Here is a 22,133-nt window from a genome sequence, read left to right as displayed (position 1 = left end):
GCACATGATCTGGGCGTATCGCATCACCCCCACTGGGACGGGGTACAGCACTTTCCAGATTCTAAGAGGTAGAGACCCATTTACCAAGGACAATCTGGCGTGGAAAGAGAAGACGGTGACCAGCAAGTGGTCCGCGGCAGTAGTACAAGCAAATCTAGAAAGGGCCCAGAAAATATATTTGGAACACTACAATAAGAGAAGGAATGTAAAGGACACACAGTTGGAAGAAGGAGAATGGGTGAGAGTCAAACTGGCCACACTTCAAGGGAAAGGGGATAGTAAATACAGCAGACCTCTGCAAGTCAAAGAGGTTTTTGGCCGAGCAGCTATCCTGAGTGATGGGAATGTGTGGTCCCAGGATCGCATGGCTAGATGTAACAAAATAGTACAATGGGCTCCAGAGATGCGAGAACCAGACGAGGCGGACCAGTGCACATCGGGGAATGATACAGACATTCAGGAAGGTGAAATGGAAATCACGGAACCAGGGGTGGAGCAAGGAGACGGAGAATCCCCACATACAAGCAGGATAAGTTGAGAAGGAAGAGAACCAGTGGACAGAGAAAGATCGTTGGTGCATAAAGGCAAGGAGGGTGGAGTCCCTGACCCAAGGGGAACCGGAAGCAACATCCACTCCGGTAAGGTGCACCAGAGGAGGGCGATTGGTGGTGAGGCCCTCCAGATTTCGGGACTATGAGATTGGTGATGGGCTCTGAAGCCACCACAGACTAAGTTACTTGTTTGGACGAAAAAAGGGGAGATATGTAGAGTCGCCGCTCTAGTTGTTCACGCTACGTGATGACGTGGCGTGAACGGCGGCCATCTTAGGGATCACGCGTTTCCGAGCGCGATCAGTCGGGCGCCGGAGCTGTGTGACAACACGCTCGGCGCTCTGTGTGCACGGTAGTTGTAATAAATAAGATATTTACAACCCATAAGAGCCTCTGCTACCTTTATTGAAGCACAACTTTACACGTTCATGGCTTGGCTCGTGCATGCTTCTTAGAGCCAAGGCAGACCCTTGGCTCTGCTCTGGTTCGGCTTACTTTATTAATTTGTTGGCTCAACCAGCTCTAGAAACCAAGATATTTTTTCTATTTCTGAAACTGTAATGCTTTGCATTTATCTGCTACACTTAACTTACTTACCTCTTGCTTTCTTTGCAAAATTTCATGTTTTAAACTGTGCACTTTGATTGATGCTCTTTCCCTTCAGTAAGAGGATGGGCCGTGTTTAAAATATTATTTTTTCCACGCAAGTTCGTTAAAATGTGATCACACTAAAATACCAGCTGTAATAGACTATACTTGTCACCACCGTGGGCGCTTGGGTTCTGTGCACAGATAGTCTCGGACACGGACGGATGCTGCTATTTTGTCCCAAGTCCCTTGAGGCGGTAAAGAGGCAGACGACCTCCCTCCACTTTGGACGTTCGGCTACATCCAACATGGCCGCCAGACAGCTAGATCGAGCGCTCTAGTCGCTGAAGGTGCATCTCCATTCAACGTGCTCGTGTGTATGGATGTCTTACCCCGTGACGTCATGTAGATGCGACACTCCGGTGAGGCGTCTGGTGTCTATTGCACGTGACGTCACACGATCCTTCCTAGTGTTTGTTATCACAATGCCGCCTGCGAAGAAGAAGCGCGAGGCAGAGGCGAAGTCTCAGGTGAGGGCATATCCGGGGCAAAGGGCAAGGGTTACAGGCATAAGTAGGACATTTGAAAGATGAGGCGTGACACGACGTTCCACTGACCATTTATATTTAAAGCATCCTTTTTCACCCCCCCTTCTCAAAAGCCCCACTCGCTCGTTGCATTGATCCTCGATTGACTAGTGACCCACTTTCATATCTAGCCATGCATGACCTGAGTCTCTGTACCAGCCCTCCTTTCCTTTATGAATAGGTGTCCACCCCTTATCTCAAGTAACTCTGTTGCATAGATAATTTTATAAATTCAAAGATCACGCTGGAAAGGCGATCTTTTTAATAAATAACAAGCTATATTGCAATACAAGGACCCAGAGAAAGAGGCCAGCTCACAGGCATCCAGCAACTGACTACCAGATTGCCCAGATGTTCTTGAGCACCCACCAAGTTCTTATTGGAGTGTATCGAAGATACTAATACAAGCACAGTACAGTGACTAATAATGCATATAATATGACAATACCACAGTACTTCCATGTTCAGATAATAGGAGCCATAACCCTGCTGGTCAGTTGTTATGCAAAGTTTCAACTACAGTGAAAGAAAAGTCCTGTAATAGGTTTTACATTTCTTTCTATACTTTTCTTTCGTGTTTGGTGAGGTACTTTTTCAGGATAATGCACTTGGCACTTTTCCGAAAAGATATTTGTCTCTCTGCCTGAATAGGTCATCGGTTTTCCAAATTAAGGTCACACATTGTATTGGACCACATGACACTTTCACGTATTTCGATTAATTCCTACGTATATAATGCTTATAAGCACCTGGCACCTTGAAGCAACCAGTATGTTTTTTTTGTGGGCTAGTATAAAGGCAGTTTTATTTTTAATCTTGATGGAATTTATGTAGTCGTATTGTGGAATGTTATATATTTAAAAAAATATATTTTTATTGGTATTTTCACATTACAAAAATATTTAAAAAAACCAGTGTGACACATAACGGATAGGCAGTTATACGGGCGAGCCAATAGGGATACATGGTTTACATTTGTGACTGCCCAACATTTCTTCAATCGGCCTTACATTTTTTTTGCGCGTGTACGTGTGCTGCGTCTTAAAGACAAAGCATAGATGTGTTTTGGCTGCTGTTTAGTGTTAAATTACACTCCCTGCGCTGGGTTGTTAGCAGTTGGTCAGGCGTGTATGGTTGATTTATGGAGGCTTGTAAGAGCTGAGGTATTTGTCTAGTGTTGACCACATTACACGGACGGGGTTTTTCCAGGGTGTTTGTGTTAGTGCCGTGATGTCTGCCCCTATTAAGAACGTAGGGCTTGATTTTCTAAGGTACACTTGTATATTTTGCATTATGTGACTGTGATGAGCACTACTGTTTCTTGTAACTTAATAAAAAGTAAAAAAAAAAAAAAGAATGTAGGTACCTGTCATGCAGTGTGGCTAGATCTGTTGTGATATGAGCAGTGGTAGTTGTGGCAAATGAGTGTTGTAGAGTGCATCCTAGGGCTTTGCTGATGAAGCCCAGCACTTTCTACCAGAATTTGCTAACCTTACTACATTGGAAGATGAGCTGTGCGAGGTCTCCTCTTACAGCCCCGCAGATCCAGCAGCTGTCGTTGTCCTTAACCGCATCGCTGCTACGGCGATTTTTGCGCTGTGCGGCAATTTTAAAATTACCGCGATACATGACGAGCTCAGCTTGTCATCAGCACACGCCACCCGTGGGTGATGACGAGCTGACTCGTTATCAGCATCGAAGGGGTTAAAGCCTAATGATGCTAGGCGAACCGGTGTCCAGAATGCTTGGTGTAAAAGCCAGAATTTAGTTTGTGCTATCACTGGGGATATCATGTTTCTTGATGGGGCCTTTCAGAACATTTGTAGTTCTTGTTCTGTGAGATTGGAGCCCAGTTGGGTAACCCAGTAGGTGTTGTTCTTTGTGTTTAGTTTGGAGGTACCTGGGCGGAGGAGCTTGTAATTCCACAAAACAATGCGTATTTCCAAGTAAAGAGTGTTATGGAAGAGACATTCAAAGACAGTGTGAATGAGCCCAGACTAAGATGGCTGCCGATATGTGATGTCACATGTTTGCCCATAGTCGTGTAGGTCGCTCAAGGTATCCTGAGAGTATGCACTGGAATCCTAGAAATGTGCACTGAAGAACTCGCCGTGCAATGAAGTGAGACAAGGAAAGTACGCTTTATGTTATGTTATGTTATGCGTTTTTATTAGGCACACAGATGCTCCAGCAAAGGAGCGTCCTGGCGCCCGACAAGGTAGCAGCACAACACAACGAAACAATAAATCAGAACAATTTTTAAACTAAGGAAATAAGAAGGTTTTCACCGCACGGCGAAAGGAAAGCAGATCCCTGAGGGCTCGAATCGCCGGGGGAAGGGAGTTCCAGAGCACCGCCGCACGGACTTGAAAGGAGCGTCCGCCGGCCCTACTCCGCTTAAAGCGAGGGACAACAGCCAGTTCTAGATCAGCAGATCTTAAAGCTCGGGCTGGGATGTAGTGAACCAGGAGTTTAGAAAGAATCGTAGCTGGAGACCCCTTAAGAATTTTTTAGGCGACACAGAGGACCTTAAACCGAATCCGCTGAGCCACCGGGAGCCAGTGCAACGAGCGCAGGGTACTGGAAGTGGGGCACGATCTAGGTAGTCCAACCACCGATCTTGCTGTGGCTTTAACCTGTTTCAAAAGGTGCCGGCCGCTCGTGCTGTGAGACGGGTAAGATGTGCTCCCGTTAAAAGAGCGTTAGTGGCCAAAGCCGATGCACACTATACCTCCGTAGTCTTTAGCAAGTTTTCACAGTACGCTGTAGCACAGATCACCCCAGTTCCTCCAAAGATGCAGCTCTGAATATTCCAAAACTCTGAAAGTCTGCAACCCGATTTACATGTGCATAACAATATTCACCACAGCCCTCCCCAAGGACATGCAGCTGGCTCCCACACAGCATACACAGCAGAGCCGATGTTTCACAAGTGCACGGTTAACAGAAAATTGCTCTGCGGGCGATAGTCGCCAGTAGTGATTGATGGACCGGTAGATAGAGACCTTCCTCGTCGCCAAGATATGTTGCATGAGTCAGTCGATATCCAAAGATCATGTTAGAAAAGAGATACTTTGAATAAATAGCAATCTTTAATCCAATATATATGGATCCACAACCAAGAGTAACCGGCCAGCTCTCAGGCATCCGGAAACTAATCAGCAGATTGCCCAGATGTTCTGAAACCCTCACCAAGTTCTTAAAAGAATGCTTCAATTTCAATATCAAAGCTTTATTCGGTGTGTAATAACAACCATATAAGCATACATAAAAACATGGATTACAGCTTCCATTTCATACTTTGGCAATAATACTTGACAGAGAAACTGATAAAGGATGTGTGCAAAATCGTAAGAAAACAGTATTCAAAATGTGTAAATTACGCAATAAAGTGACTTGTGCTTACAATATACAATGTACATAACCAACAATAATCACCCTGATTGTTTAAGCCTTATCAAATATGTAACTTACACAATGAAACCTTTGGTGATTATATAAATATCGAACAGATATAATCACAGATAACAGATATTAACATTGTATGCCATGTGCAAATTACGCTATAAAGTGTCCTGAATAAAGTGGCTAGTGCATACAACTTGCAGTATTATAGTTAGTAACTTTGTATATATGTGTGCAAATCGTGCTATAAAATATCACATACCAACTCAATTTCTTTTAATGCGAATTAAGTATAAAGTGCAAGATATCTTTAACACCTTGGCTGCTAGAGGTTTCCCCCCCGGTGCTGAGCTATGAGTAAATCCCATTGTACATGACGAGCTCAGCTCGTCATCAGCACAGCTCAACCGTGCCTCATGACGAGCTCAGCTCATCATGAGCAGCGAAGGGGTTAAATAAGGATCTTCCAGATCATATAGACTTTAAGGAACAATTGATTTCCTAGCAGCAATGCATTTTAAAATGTAAGATGACACATAAAAGCAAACATCCGAATTTTCCAATGAGGATATTAACCTCATAGCATTTTTGGTGGATCGAACATGATATTTTAAAAACAACGGTTTCAAATAAAATTTCCTTAAAAAGTGATAAAATTTACAAAACATTAAACAATGACAGGAACTTTGCTTGGACATATTGTCAGATGGGCATAGTAAACTGGTACTTCTTTTCGTAATTGGAAATGCCATTAGATGGTGTACAATCCCTAGCCTTAAGCGTGTCAAAACAAAACGGTGGAAGGTTATTATTACGTCATCTAGATATGGCTGAAAACCTGTTTTAAGATTCAGTTGCTGATAAAATAAAACAGTTGGTTGTAACCTAATTAATCTCCCTCTTATCTCTCTTTAATGGACTAGAACGTTTCTTTAAGCTCCTTTTTAGCAATTGAGGTTGCGTATTCTGGTTCAGTAAAAATATTACAATTAAATAAAAGACTGTACCTGTGGTGAATGTAGCTCAGCCAAGGGATACGTGAACAGTGGTCGAGCTTCTGGCAGTCTTTAATGATGCGTTGGGTAAATACAGTTTCAACTTTTGCCCAAATAGAGCGCCATAATAGGAGGGGACGGAGTGCAGCCAGATCTGAAATATAATTTAAGCCCACTTCCTGGTGTATTAGTTCTGTGGAAGCCGATGGTGGGGCACTCAGCAGAAATGTATTTTCATCTTGCTGCAATGACTGTTCATGATGGTGGCCCCAAACTCCTGCACCGTAAAGAGCAAAAGATACACATCTAGCATTATATATAGTCACCATATCTTTGACTCTTCGTGCTCCCACTTTTGCAGAAAATCTGAAAATACTATTGGTATTCCTACTCAATTTGTGACCAATATTAGCATATTCGTCTAACCATTTCCCGTTTCCTGCAAAAGTTACGCCAAGATAGCAAAAGGATTTGACTGATTGCATTTTTGTTCCTTCCAAATAAAAGACCTTTCCAAGTTTAGTTACTGTACTTCCACATGACATTACAAATGTCTTAGATTTATTAATTTGAAGCTTCGTGCCATTAATAAAAGATGTAAAATTATCAATAAGACGCTCGAGGCCAATAGGGGTGCGTGATAATAAAACCGCATTATCTGCGTATAATAAAATTGGGACAGCCTGACCCTCAATTAGGGGGGCATCCGCGGGAGTTTGTCAAAGATGCAAATACCAATACAGCACAATGACAAATAATGCATATAGTAAGACAATACCACACTTTTCTCTGATTTCCGAAGTGTACACATAAGTTATCGACCCCTTTGCCCTCTACACATGCCTCCTTCTTTACCATGACCTGTCCTTCTGTTTCTAGTGACCGTGACTCTCATTTCCTCACCCACACGTTCGACATATCTATCCCCCCTCTTGCTTCAGGCGACTTGTTCTCCAGGGCCCCTCACCTTCTCTCCCTGTTAACTTATCCCTCATGTGACAAGTTCTGTATCTTTTATCAGTTATCTATCTCTCCTCCTGTTACTGACTGACCCCTCCCACGTCTCTATGCCTGTCATTGCCCCATATCAATTCCTCATTCGATTGACCCATCCCCTTTTCTCAACATCTTCCCCAATTACTCCACCTTTCTCTAAGCACTGCATCTATTGCAGCGTAAGGCTGTGCCTTCATTCCTCAGGATACAGCAGCCTGTTCAAAATAATATCACATTTGGTTATGCAAAGTTAAAAAATCAAGATATCTTCAAAATGAATGACACCTTTCATCATGTGAAACAAACATGCACAATTGTTTGAAAGATCAAGACTATGGAAGCTGGTATAAACAAAATGAAATGCGTAGAACCTCTTTCTAGCATTAAAAATGTTGTAGATCTAGATGTACCCTCCTCGCTTGTGGTTGGAACTTTACTTTTCAAAACTGTTGCCTGTAAATCCACCTAGACATTCTCCCAATCCTCTAGATTGACTTCGTTGTTGTTTTTACAGACACATGCTTTTATACATACTCTTGTAGACTGATCTTCCGAGCAGCATTTTCACATTAATCCTATATGTAGTGACCTTCTGTTGCATATATACTTACCAGTAGCTCTGCCTTCATTAAAAATAATTTCACTAATACATTGGGCTCAATAAACAAATACTGCTCCATTTGTAGCTCCAGATAGCACATTAAGGGGAAGCAATTTGTGGTGCATCTGGTTGCATTAGAAGAAAGTGTACCACTCAATAAAATTCTCAAAATTGCATTGTTCGCCAAAGCTGGCCTTGGCCTTTAAACGGTCAGTGAAAAGAGATCACTCCATTGATGAAGATTTTATAAATGTATAGGGTTTGTGCACAGGGTACCTTGTCATGTCTTGAGGCCAGTGTGTGAGTTATCAAAATGCCTTGTACTGTCTCTTTTTGTCTTAGTCCAGTTATCTTAATTCTGTCCAGTGATCTGCAGCACCTCCTTGTCCCCAAATGTTTGTGTTCCTCTGATCTGCTGTTCTTTCTTTAATAAATAAATAAAAACCCATTAGCCAAAGAACATTTGATTCAGTCATTTTTGGAAATGCAAAGTATAGAATGTAAGCATTGTGTTAAATTCGAAACCAGTTCTATGTCCTGCCTGCTTAAAAATGGGCAAGAATTCAGAACTATTATAATTTTACACTTCATTAATATGTCCAGAGTAAAATCTGTCCTTCGGTCTTTAGCAACACATTACTGAATGATTTGTTTCTGAGACTCTCAATGGGAGTTCAGAGTCTGCGCTATGTTTGAGAAGCTTATCTCCTGTGTTAAAACCCTGTAATGTTCAGTAGTTGGTGTAGATTAAACCGAAACAACATGAAGGCTGAAGTCCTGATCCAAATAATAAAAATCTCTATCATGACAGTCTATATTTTACCAGTCTTGTTAAACACTTTGCCAAAGATTTCCTGGTGTTCAAATAAAGAAGAGCGTACAGAGGTTAGGCGACTTCCTATGGCTTAACTCTGGAATGAGATCCACGCCTCTTTTGAGCACCCGAATCACACAGTCTTGGTCAGAACGGCTAGTTTCCAGAAAATGTTCAACCTGTGGAGCATTTACAGGCCCACATTATATTCTGCAAAATTCCACTTACTGCGTGCTTCATTCACCTTGTTTGTCTCTTTGCAGGGATCTTTAAAGAAGGATCGTAGAATTCCAATCAAAAATGTTGATGAAAGCAATGGAAAGTAAGTGAAGAGATTGCTTGCCTAGAGCTCGCTTGCTATTCCATTTCATACTCTTGCCTCTAGGCTCTTTAAAGCTGATCCTACAGACAGACTGTAGAGATGAGGTTATACAACTTTGCTTTATTGTAAATTATGCTGTACATCTAAGGTATTTCTTCAAGCCAACTTTGCACCAGCCCGCTTTTCCTGCTCAGGCTGGCATATTTGTACGCGGTAGTGGTGTAGGAAAGTGATTATGTGGTTGTGAGACCTCAACATGTAGTAATGTCACAATCTTTAGCAGGACAAGTTAGGTTTCTATAAGAACACCAATAGCTTAGTCCTGGGTAGCTGTGGCACACTGCAGTCAGGAACAAGTTTAAAGGCATTAATAATTACCACTTATTAATGCGGTACTTAATACTTACCTTACAACAGGTAAGTAAGAATTACAAGACAATAAAAATCCAACCATGGTTCATAAAAAAATAGTGTATGTTTAGCTTTAAATAGACACCAAAACATCAAAAATATAATGCGTAAAACAAGAGATATGGTTTCTCAAAAGTGAGTAAAAATATGTTGCCTTAATCTTTAGATGCAATAAATCATTGCAAGCAGTTTGTGGTCAATCGGCTGGAACGCCTGTTAGAAAGAACTTTCTTGGACTAGCCACAGCGTATTGGGTGCGAGTCACAGGGAGCACTCTGGTCCAGTGAGACAGTTACCTGTCGCTTTCAGCTGTCTTAAGGTCCTCAGTGCACTTTGTTTCCCTTTAACACGGCTCTGTCCAGAAGTCGTCCTCGTGCAGGGGATGCAGGAGGCTGAGATGCTGAAGATGCAGAAAAATGTCTTTGCCTCTGGTCTCGGTCGCTGACATTGCAATGGGGAAGTCCAATGCAGGTCCATTTGATACTTATCAGCTGGTCTCCCAGTTCCAGCGTACATCAGCAGTTGCTTGTAGGCCGCTTTGTGTTTCTTCGTGGGCCACCAAAGTTGACTTTGATATCTGCCAATTGCTTTGGGACACCTCGGGCACATCACAACTCAATCTCCCGGCAGGCACTTCACCGTCTAGCGGAGGCAGGCATTCCTGAGCAGCTGGTCACTTCTTCCATTCTGGCACCAGTAGAGCTCTTTTGCCTGGGTTGCACAGCAGGCACAGGATCTTTGTGGATCCCTCGGGTGCAACCCAGTCTTTGGTGCGGCCGCTCTTTTCTGCGTCCAGGGAGTAATAGGGCAGGTCTTTTTCTCCCTTCTTACCAGTCCAGTAGGAATCTGAGGAGTATATCGGGGATTGCACATTTATGTCCTCTCTTGTTTGGGGGAGGGGAGGATTCATTGGTCAATGTTGTAATAGTTCCCACGAGGCAACCCATCCTACGTTACATCACTTCCTGGGGTTTGTTCACCAAACAATCCCAGGAAACCCATCTCTACCCTAAACCAAGATGGTGCAAGCCTTATACGCCTGTGACGGGGCCTGGGCACACCCCTGGGTTGCACCCAACATAATGAGCCATTCCTTGTAGAAAACCAGTTCTGCAACAGGTTTGCTCTCACTGGAGGAGATGTCAGCCTCTCTGCCTACACAAAGGAGCAGGCAGGCAAATGTGTGCTCAATATTTGCTTCACTTGAAGCTGAGCCATCTGTGGCCACCACCAGGTTGTCATTCTATTGTGGGATGTCACACCTCCACACACCAGGAGTTCTCTTTGTTACTTGTTCCCCATTCCTGGAAGTGCTTCAGATGTCCTAGCAGTCTAACAGCGTACTGTTGTAGGTGAAAACTGCTGCAGGTAGACAGGAAAGGTTAACGGGGGTTTGGACAACAAAGTGGTGACTTTCTCAAGTCACCTTTCAATTGAAACTTACTCTAAATTCAATCTCAGTAATGAGTCAGGTTTATTGTTACAATTCATTTTATACTTTTGAGTAATACCTTGGGTGATCCCAAATGGAAGTTAGCACTTAGTGCGGTGACTGTTGAAACTCCATAATAGCCAATGGGACCACAGGACTCGCTACAGTGCAGAGTAAGGTATGGGCTGGGGGGGGAATGCACAGGGTCTTTCCGCATACAGAAGGGGGTGAGGCAAGGGTGTGTGCTGGCCCCATTCCTTTTCTCTCTTTACACTAACAGCTTGGAGAGGGAATTGGGTGCCAGCAACATTGACTCTCCTAAGGCCGGGGATACGCAGATCAGCTCCCTCTTGTATGCGGACGACGCTGTGTTGATGGCAAGAACAAAGGTCGGCGCGCAAAAGGTATTGCATAGATATATAACATACATGGAAGAGAGGGGCCTAAACCTGAATGCAAAAAAGTCCTATGTGATGGCTTCTGGTAAAGGAGGAGCCAGATGTAAACAACTTAAGGCGGCAGGCACCCTACTACAAGCCACAAAAACATTCCCATATCTAGGGGTCACAATTGATGCAACAGGGGGATGGGGCCCCGAGGTAAAAAACAGAGCGCTAGCATTTAAACGCTCAGTTGCGGCGATAAAGCATTTCGCCAGTAAATTGGGCAGAAAACAACCTGGTATAATGCTTAACATATATGTGGCCAAATGTAGAAGCATCGCCCTGTATGGGGCAGGGATATGGGGATATCAGGATGTAACGATGCTCCAGATTATTGAAAATAATTTTTTTCGCTACCTTTTGTCCCTTCCGGCAAGTATGTCAAATTATAATTGCCATGTAGAACTAGGCATGGACTATTTGACAGATCTGATTAAAATCCAGCCAATCTTACTCTGGAGGAGAATTTGGGCAACGCAAGAACTGGCTCTCAATCGAGAAATTATCCTGGATGTTAAAAAATTAGCCAACGCAAAAAGAATCAAATGGCTTGAGTATGTGAGGAAAGCCCTGACGGACATTGACAAGCCAGAATGGTATGATAAACCCGAATCAATTGGGAAAATTCCTAAAAAAGTCTTAAAAAACCTGTGTATGGAACATTTTAACACCTTAAGGCTTGGGAATGAAGTCAGCAAAAGAACTGTTTTCGAACATCAGCCGCTGCTGATTACCCTCAAAATGCAACCCTACCTAACACTGATCACTTTGGGTTTTGAGCGCTTTGTCCTGACCAGATTCAGGTTCAATATATTTCATCGCCTGGTTTCATATCCGGAGAAAAATGACTGGAATAGAACTCTTGCGCCATGCCCATGCGACAACATATCTATCCAGTCTACCTTCCATTTGGTACTATTTTGCAAACGGTATAAAAAAGAACGGGCGAGATGGCTGAAATCTTATCTTAGAGATGGGGCGTGGAGGCAATGTAGGCCAGCTTATTTACATCTCCAACAATTAGGAAACCCCCTATGTATTAGTTCTATGTCGATGTTCTTAAAAAGTGTCGTAAAATCACGGAATCTATCATGAATTTATTAATTATCGATTTGTCACCACACTTGGATTTAATGCTGTTTTTATAACTATTTATTGTGTATATCTATAATGTGTAATTTGTTTACTATGTACTGCTTTTATGATTTTTTTACTTGGTGAAAATCGAATAAAGTACTTGAATTGAATTGAAAACTGCAGTTCTGTGCTTTCACCGTCAGAGCATGTTAACCATGCCCTTCTTTTTAATATCAAGCACCCTGCGCCCAAGGCCATCCCTGGGGTGGCTTATTATTATTGAAATGAATAGCTTTGACCCGTCAGAAGAGTTTATTTTGACATGTCTATTTGGCAGGTTTAAAGTGGCCTGACTAGACTGCAGTCGCCTTCCTAGAGTCAAGTTTTCACCTTGTTAATGTAGTGGTGTCACATTTGAGTGGTGCAGTCCACTAGTGGCATTTTACTTACTAGCCATGGACGCCTCTTGTACTTGAGACTTATAAGTAAGTTAACTGAGCCATTCAGGTACTAGACCTGTGTACATATACTTTGGGGGTCAGAGCACCTGCAGTAGGGCCTGGGAAGCAGGGCCCAGTGCACTAAAGAGTCGAAGAACCAGCAATATTATTTCAAAAACATGGGGTGGGGGGATGGACGATTATACAGAAATATTTATTTTCCTACAGATGGTAAGAGAGGAAAAGAGTGCTCACATACATATATCCAATGACTCGCCTATCTGTCCATCCACCCACCCATCCACTTGACCCTCTCTTCCGTTCACCCACTCACTCAAATAAGTCATGAATTGAAGTACCATTTTGAATGATAAAATAGGCATTCCAGGTGCATTTTTTGCTGCTTGTTGTTTAGTCAATGCATTGAGTTTTACATACAGGCACACATAATAGTAAATACAGTAACTTGCAAGATGGATGTCTACTAATGTATATCTTAATGTAATGTTTTATTTTGGTGACTTTGCTTCTGCTGGTAAGTTCATTGAAAGTTAGAAAGTTAAGTAGAAAGTATTGAGGTTCATGTCCTGTTTTTATTGTCTTACGAGGGCCAGATTGTCCGATCGAAGCTTGCTGTCCGTGTACAACTACGATGAGTCCCACAGCGATTCCTCCACATCTTCTAGGGACAAATGCAGCTCTGACCCCAGCACAGAGATCTCCATCCGCCGGCCCACATACTGGCTGGAAATGAGGGGCATCAAATCCAGTGACAGCAGCCTTTCTGGAACAGGTACTCTGCTGCTTCCTGACATTCTGTGACAATGCTTGGTATGACATGCATTTTTTCAGAGAACATGTCCTAAATAAAGAAGTGGGGGGACGCTCAGAGACGGAAGTGACGTCACGACAGGAAGTGACGTCACGGAAGGTAAAAAACCTAGAAGTGGGGGGACGCACAAATACGTGAAGTGACGGCACGACCGGAAGTGACGTCACGAAAGGTGAAAAAAACTAGAAGTGGGGGGACGCTCATGCTTGGAGGGGGCTACCTTTTGTGTGAAGGGGGCTTGCGGCCTCGCTGGCGTGTCGTATTCCGCCTGTGCAAACCCCATCCAGTTCAAAATTCAGTTAAAAAATAAATAATAATTTACAAAATGGAAACGAGTACCTAATATTGCAGAAACCTTTCATATATCATTCTACAGAGCTCATCTGAAAGTGACGCAATGACCTACTAAGAATGTCCGTAATCGAGAATAGTCTTACTTAGTAGACAAAGTTTGCAACAGCCCAACTTTTGCCCAGTGCACTCGGGTAAAACTAGATGGCGGAAAAGTGAGAAAAAAAACATGAGCCTTGCAAGTCATACACTGATGTCTAATGCAGTTGCTTTTACCCACTGAGCTAGCTAACTAGACAGTTTACCCCGAAGAGGAGGAGCACGAGAGAGGCGGGGCGAGGCTCGGAATCGCACTCGAGGAGCTTTTGGAGGGGCTGTTTGTGCTTTTGTAACCTGACTCCAGCCATGATGTATCACTGCATGGGCTTGCCGGGGGGTGCCTGTGTCGTAATGGCTCACTTGCTGGAGTGGAGGTGCCCTGCCTGGGGCCTTAATTATACTGTCTTTGGGAACTGTCGGCTCAGCACATGACCCGGAGCCGTAGACAGCGCTAGAGCCTGCTCAGCACAGCTTTTGCACAGAGGGGACGGCGTCCACCCGGTAAGACCCCTTAAAATAAGTGTGGGGACGCCGTCCACCCGCGTGGTACCCCGACTCGAGCCCAGCATTTTTTGCTTATATGTTTAAGTATTATGTAGCATATAGCTAGATGATGAGGATAATGCAGTATGTCTTGAAGTATTCAAGAACTGTAAGGGGGGATTCATGATTGTTGCGTGCTTATCTAGGATCCTGATCGATACTGTGACCGTAGGCCCCTATTCGGCTATAAATCCATTTATTCCCTATATTGGCATAACCGTTCAAGTGCGATATTCAGAAAGTCATCTCTGGCCTCACATGAATAGAGCCACATTCCAGAATAGTTTTCTCTGCCACTTCCTTTGCAACCAATTAGTGCAATGACAGAGCAGAAGTCACTATCTGAGATTCCTAGATAAACACTCAGAGTTCTTCAACAAGATAAAAACTCAGCAAACCTGGAAATCCCCGCTTGCTGTGTTTTGATTAGTAATAGAACTCTAATGAGCAACTGATAGCGATCACTTCCTAGTGACATCTTTAATTGACGTCTTATGTCCAGCAAACTTACGTCAAACATGGCACCTTTCAGGTATAAATATTACCAACGTTGCCTTAAGCAAATGCTGTGCTGCTGTGTTGCTGCTGACGTTGTTAGCTGTGGTTCGCTGAAGCTAGCACCCTGTCGCCTGAAGCTGCTGTTATGCTGAAGATATCATAGCTGCTATCGCTACTGCTATCGCTAACTAACGAACGATGGTGTGGTGAAACTAGGAGCTGAACAGCCGTCCCTCTGCGAAGAGCCCAGCAGATGCAAGCTGCCCGCGTACCCTGCCCCCCCCCCTTCTCCTCCTCGACGCGCTGAAGAAGAGACGCTGCCTTTCTCCTGCCGAGAAATCCAGCTCCAGCGTTTCTGGTCTACCCTTGCGGGTGACTGGGATACCGAGTTTCCCTGAAGGAGATACCAGACCTCCATCATTCTATTCAGAGGTATGGTGTTGACTAAACCCTTAGTGAGAATTCTTGAAGCAAACCTTGGCAAAACCAACTTAACTTAAAGCTACTTACTTACTCCCCTCCCACGTATTAGGCTTAGGTCAGGTACACTGGGGTAGGCGTAGTTAGAAGCACCAGTTGAGTATTTTAGCCTAATGTATATATGTTTTATTACTTTTAAACCATTGTATGGCTAAGAAACCATATCAATGCTTTTACAGTATTATCTCGCAATACTTATCTTACTGTACGTACTTTTTATAATAACAAGTCTTGCAATTGTGGCAATTCATTTCTCTTGTACGAGAAGAAAGACTGTTCAATAAATGTTAACCCTTTATTGACAAACGCCCGTCTCTCTATTCTCTACATATTGTGAAAGTAATCTGCACTAACCTGACTGAGTAAAATAACTGTCTATTGTTTCACACGACCCTAGAGATTGACTCTTGATCTGAGGAGCAAAGTTGTCATGTTGCACGGTTGTTGGAAAACTGAATCCCTTCTTGTCTGTGCCAGGGAAGCTGATCACTTCCTATTCAGTCAAGAAAGTTTCCAGTGACCTCTGAGCTAGTTGGTAACAAACCCAATTAAGTTTAGCATAGTCAGTAGAGGCCTGGAAGATCCGCACTTCTACGTCGATACTACTGTTTATGTTATTCCAATGCGCAGGGCCTAGTGGGAAACTAGGAACTACACTACATGGCGCCCAAACGTTTGGTAAGGCGATAAACTAACGCAAGACGTTAGAGTAACTCAGTTGTGCATATTTCACACAGACCCCTTTCTCCCGTAAATACTCCAATAGACGTCTGGAGTGGGTGAAAGGTTAAAATCCGCCCGAACTCAGTAGGAAGAGATTCCTATGTAAAGCTCTGGTTTATTCAACGTTAAAGGATACAGTGTTCCCAAATATTGTGCACCTAATCTTTGTCTCCTTGGAGACCAACTCTGCAAAACCTGCATTTATACAATGCCAGGAGAAAACTGAACCACTGGGGCCGCAGTAGATGCGACTCAGCAGGGTCCCGAACACACTGACCCGGAAGTAGTGAAGTAGTGTGGCTCACTGGTTAGAGGCGGCAGACCCGAGAGCAGAGGACGGCCCGGGACCAGGGTTCGATTCCCGGCGCGGCAGGTTTCTGGACCAGGGTCAGCGGACTCGATAATTCTCTCGCCTCGGTGCCCACTCTGATCAGCGATCACACTCGGCAACTCTGGGCATTAGCTTGCCTCATCTTCACTAACGGCCCCACCAGACCGCCGGGGATGCCTGGTCTCACCCTGGAGATACCCATTAAGGGACCATCTCTCAGGGAAGCCAGGAAGGGTTTCGCAGCGGTCGAAGCGCCTTGGGACCCTACGGGTAAGTAGTGCGCTATATAAATGCCAATACATTTACAATACATTTACACACATGCAATTATCATCCCGGTCCACTTAAGAAAATCTATAACGTTAAAACTTATAGAGAACGGACTGACACCACAAGGTGGTACAGTAATTTTCGTGATAGAGGCTCACGAATATCGGCAGACAGAGGTATTCTATTCATGGATAAACTTTCCAGCGGCAAACGCTACAACAAAAGAGTTTCACTATTACAAAATAGAGGGACCCCTGGAAGAGTACGCTCCTTTCGAGGAGACTGAAATCCCACTAAAATTCCAAGAGCACCTGCTCTGGTTTAATGGCGCCCTAAAACATAATGATCATATTACCAGGCTCGGTCCACTAGGTAGACCAGGAGCAACGTGGCCGGTTCTAGCCAGCTACACACCACATCCGGACATTGCAAAAATGTCTAGAGAAGAGCTGTTAGTACAGCTAAAAACATTAATAAAAATACATAGGCAATTAGTCCAATATGTAATGCGGACTGCAACAGTCCAACCAGCTGTTAATGTACCACAGCTGACCCCTCATCAGGGGAACACTAATAAAATTACACCACAGAACATACAGTCATGTCTTGGTAAAACACCTGTAAAACAGGAACAAATTCCTTTCTGGTTAGCACAGAAAATCACTCAAATAGAGGCAGTATTTCCGGATACTACCCCTATCGAGAAACACAGAATCTTGACAATCTGCCTTCCTATGGGAATCGCACCACACGTGGAGGACTGTGACACTTGGGGTACAGTCTTTGCTTCCATTTACACAAAAACACATGGTGTTCCGTCTATGGCGGTAATACCAGAAGTGCTAAAACAGATTCAAAATGAATACGGTCCAGAGCCCGCTTTAACTCTCGGTATGAAATTACTGAAAGACTTCAAGCAGGTCTCGGCTATATTATTAGCCAATATAAAGGGAGAAGCAGCATCTGTGGCGATCCGCCAGAAGTTGAAGGAAACAGATCTAAAAGATCAGCCAGTTGAGCTAGCCAAAATCATAGAAAAATGCTATGAAGAATTAGGTAGAGACAGCTTGGGTGGAAAACCAGTTAAGCCCCAACTGCTCGAAAATCCTAAAAAATTATTTATTAAAAATAATTTAAACACTCCTAAAAAGAGCTGGGATGGAAATAAACAATCCACTCCCAAGGAAAAAGTTTTCCAGTCCAGAGGAAGGTCTCCTCGACGGAGGGAAAGAACTCCGACTCGAGAACACCAGTCTCCCCAGAGGGAGCCCTCTGAAAAAAGATATAACCTTAGAAATAGGGATAATCTGAAAAAACCTGATAGATATCAAAGTATTGATACACATCCCTCTCGATCTTTTTCGCAGAAATCGGAAAGAAGAGGACGGTCAGTCCCAGGAGAGCACACCAAGTCCAAAGACAAGGAACCTGCCCAGAGTAAAAAATCTCAATTTAAAAAAAAGAAGGTAGCCAGTATTAGAGTAATCAACCATGCCGAGAATACTGAGGACACAGTTGAAAAACGGGGAGTGGGCATTGACAATGTTGGACAGTGCAGTAGAAATCAGTATAGCCCGCAAGATCTTGATGAGTCATCTGGAGACAGTGGACACGAATGAATACATTCAGGGTGAAACTGCCGACACCAGACTTAGCGAGCCCCATAAAATATACAAAATAACATTGCGTATAGAGGTTGATAAGACTAGGAAAATAAGAGGTCTATTTTGGGATAAACTCTCAAAAGGCTATGATATTCCGTTAGCTAAAAAAGATTGGCCCCCAGAATTTGTCAGGGAGTGCCCTCGTGGCGAAGAAGTGATTATGCCTGCCTTCTCGAATCACATTCCGATTCACAAAAAATATACATATGCAAGGAAATGGGCAGTAGCCCAGGCACCGGCATTGTATAAAAATCATGTAGGATGGGATGAGGACTCTCCTTATCACAAAATCCAGTTAAAAAGTGAACCAACTGCCCAACGGCAGTATCCCATTAAGCAAGAAGCTAAAAAACAAGTCAGGGAGATCTTAGATCAACTTGAATACCAGGGGGTGATTGAAACATGCACCTCTCAAATGAACAATCCTTTGTTTCCTGTCTCCAAGCCAGACAATTCATATCGTCTAGTTTTGGACTACAGACACCTTAATACATGTTGCAAAACCTTTGCAGTACAAAACTCGCATAGTACAGCCCTAATGAATAACATAGTTAGGAAAAAATATAAAACGACATTAGACATATCTAATGGTTTCTTTTGTCAAAACATTGCACCAGAAAGCAGATACTTGACCGCTTTCTCAGCATTTGGGTCGCAGAAAAAATTCTGTCGACTCCCACAGGGGTTCAAGAACAGCCCAGGACTATTCTCAGCTAGGGTAACAGAGTTACTACAAATATATGATGATGAGGCATTATCTTACGTAGATGATATTTATCTCACAGACGACGACTTGGATACTCACTTGAAAAGAGTGAACACCATTATACTTGGGTTCGCAGCAGAGGGTTACAAATTCAACTTTAAAAAGTCTCGAATTTCCCATCTGACAGTACTATTCTTAGGATACGAATTATCAAGTGAAGGAAAAAGCCTAGCGGACAACTTCTTAGAGAAGTGCGCTGTACTCCAAGCTCCAAAAACGCTGAAGAATTTACAATCCATTCTAGGTTTTCTGAATTTCGGAAGAACTTACATTTTAAATTACGCAGAGAGGGTTAAACCTCTCTACGAACTAATTAAACCTGATTTTAAACAAATCAGTTGGACTCAAAAACACACAGAAATTTTGAGATCACTGCAAACAGACATGTTAGCTAAAACAAAATTAGATACACGTGACAACACACGCCGTCTTGTAATCCGAGTCATCCCAGGAAGATGCGGATTCACGTACCTGACCTCTAATGAGGGAGAAAAGGTACCAATTTCAATTAAATCTCACTTGTACACACAAGCAGAAAAAGCATTCAGTCTCACAGAAAGAACTGTGAAAGCAGTGCAAATTGCATTAGCAAATGAAAGAGAACTAGCACACGGCAAAAGGATTAATATCCTCACAGCGGAATCCGCCTTCGAGGCGCTATTCAGCCCAGTAAACCTGCCTACAGTGTCACTGGATCCGAAATGGATACAGTGTGTAGATTCTCTAGGAGCGGAAGATGTGAAATACTATTTCGCCCCGCAATTCGAAGAACTGAATGATTTATAATATGAAGAAGAATATCCTCTGCCAATCGAACTTCTGCCTCTCCCACAGTACGCCTGTATAATCTATACAGATAGATTTGTACAGCATTTCAACGTAGAGAGCAAATCCTACGATGCAGCCTGTGCGATTGTTAAAGGTCGTTGGCTGTGCGGTAAATTCAGACCGAAAGTAACAAAAACTGAATCATTGAGAAACTGTTCGGCTCGAAGAGCTGAAATCAGATGTTTAAAGATGGCGCTCGAAAATGCAGAACGTGAATTCCCGACACTTATCGTGTGCGATTCTCATTTTTGCGTCAACTCTTACAATAATAAACTGCAGAGTTGGATTGAAAACGATTACAAAGATGACACAGGTGCCACAATAAAGCATAAATTGCTCTGGAAACAGGTAGCTCTTTTACACAAAGAACTACAAAAGACTCACGTGGTACACGCACAGAGTCTTCAATGTGATGGCGTTCACGTTGCAGGGAATTCATTGGCTAATACAGCCACAGCGGAAGCAACTAAACCGGCTTCCGTAGCCACAAAAAAGCGTACAGAAAAATACATAGACGGGGAAACCATGCTGGCAGTAAAAACGACCGTAAAAGGCGACTGTGCAGCACTACCCGTGAACTATCCACTCAATTATGCATACGTAATCGATGCAAACTCCGTTCCTTTTGCTCGAATCCCTGGAGTGGGGTACAGAGTAATTCCAAGCAGGAGGGGCTTCCTCTTACTGGAAGCACACATGGGGTTTGGTCTGAGACATCAAACAATAAAGGATTCTCTGAAAGAATTACAATCAGAGTACTGGTGGCCAGGAATGAGCATAGATATTCAATGTTTTGCTCAAAATTGTGAAAACTGCAACAGAGATCGCAGTAATGAACAGGCCAGTGTAGTTTCAGGAACCCTGATAGACAGCATAAGGCGGTCTATCTGCGCAATCAAAGAAGAGAAGCGCGTCCCATTGTACATCCTTAAGGCTAAACACACTTAAATAATGTGGCCTCCAGCGCTCGGCTGACGCTAGAACGGTTATAAAAGATCTGCGAGTCTTTATCGGCACATACGCAATTACCACGTTCCATTCTGACCAGGGTCCTGCTTTCAGCTCTCGAGCTTATAAGGAGGACATGGCCAGCATGGGGATTGGGTTGCGGTATTCTTGTCCGTCGCACCCCGAAGGGAATAGTGTGGTTGAAAGAAAAAACCGAGACATAAAGCGATCTATAACAGCGAAGGTATTAGGTTCAGGCGCTGGGTGGGTCAAACATCTAATAAGTGTCCAGACTAGTCTTAATAACTTGCCAAGAAATTCTCTAAAAGGTTTCAGCCCATACGAACTATTGTTCGGAATTAGAATGAACATTCAGGACCTCGATAGTCAGATATCAGTGGTACAAGAAAAAACAACAGACTTTGACATCAAAGATCGTTTGGCTGTTTTACAGGAACTGAATGAAACAAGAAAATCCTTAAGCAACATAAAGTTAAAACAACAGCCATCTACTACTGACGAGGCACCACAAGCAACAGCCCCAGCAAGGCCTGTCTGGATTCCAAAGATTGGGGATCTAGTCAGAGAAAAAATCGCGGTGAAGAAGGAATTTGGGCCTTCTTACAGAAAAGCATTACCTGTCTTGGCAGTCACCGGAACAAGATCAGTTGTACTACCGCCCCTTGCTGGTAAAAAGGAGAACAGAGTCGTGTCTATCGACCTGGTAAAACCACAAGCATGTGGCCTATAATCAACAGTAGGCCCAGTGGACTCCCAAGAAACAACAGAATACCCAAACTTGCAACAATCCAAGAGGTTCAAACTGAAAGACTAATCACATTCGATCAGCCTGCAGTGCACAGAGAAGGACTATGCAATAATGCCATGGAACTCGTGCCTCTTGAGACACAGATTGAAACGGTTCGTCAAGAAACACCAGTCTACAATAATGTGGCATCAGAAAGTGCTACCGAAAGACAGATTGAAAGAACAATCCCAACAATTGACAGAACTGCCTCTGGTTATTTCATCGACTTCGACAACTTCTCTGAAGATCAAAACGACCCCGAAGTGATGCCAGAAACAAAAAAGACTTTTAAAGAAAAAGCAACGGAACTCTTTCATCAACTGAAGGAAATCTACCTTATTTCACCTTGGTTAGAGTTCTGGTTCGGTCTAGGTGTATTTTTCCTCCTGC

At 43.4% G+C, this 22,133-nt stretch overlaps 1 protein-coding gene across 2 annotated transcripts in view; it reads left to right on the top strand.

Moving 5' to 3' along the window:
* The first annotated feature begins 1,576 nt into the window (after positions 1 to 1,576).
* Positions 1,577 to 22,133, top strand: part of ZNF512 (zinc finger protein 512) — a 121,810-nt gene continuing 101,253 nt past the window's right edge. The window contains exons 1-3 of one of the 2 annotated variants that reach the window (XM_086928178.1): positions 1,577 to 1,669; positions 8,801 to 8,859; positions 13,271 to 13,455. In XM_086928178.1, coding sequence (XP_086784304.1) covers positions 1,625 to 1,669; positions 8,801 to 8,859; positions 13,271 to 13,455 — 289 coding nt within the window. In that variant the 5' untranslated portion in view covers positions 1,577 to 1,624. Of the gene's footprint in view, positions 1,670 to 8,800; positions 8,860 to 13,270; positions 13,456 to 22,133 lie in introns of those variants that run through there. The other variant, XM_086928179.1, reaches the window with a different exon arrangement.

Source organism: Lissotriton vulgaris, chromosome 6, assembly GCF_964263255.1.
Source record: "Lissotriton vulgaris chromosome 6, aLisVul1.2, whole genome shotgun sequence".
Classification (NCBI taxonomy): domain Eukaryota; kingdom Metazoa; phylum Chordata; class Amphibia; order Caudata; family Salamandridae; genus Lissotriton; species Lissotriton vulgaris.
Note: the sequence above shows the minus strand (reverse complement) of the source record. Positions and strands in the feature narration are given on the sequence as shown.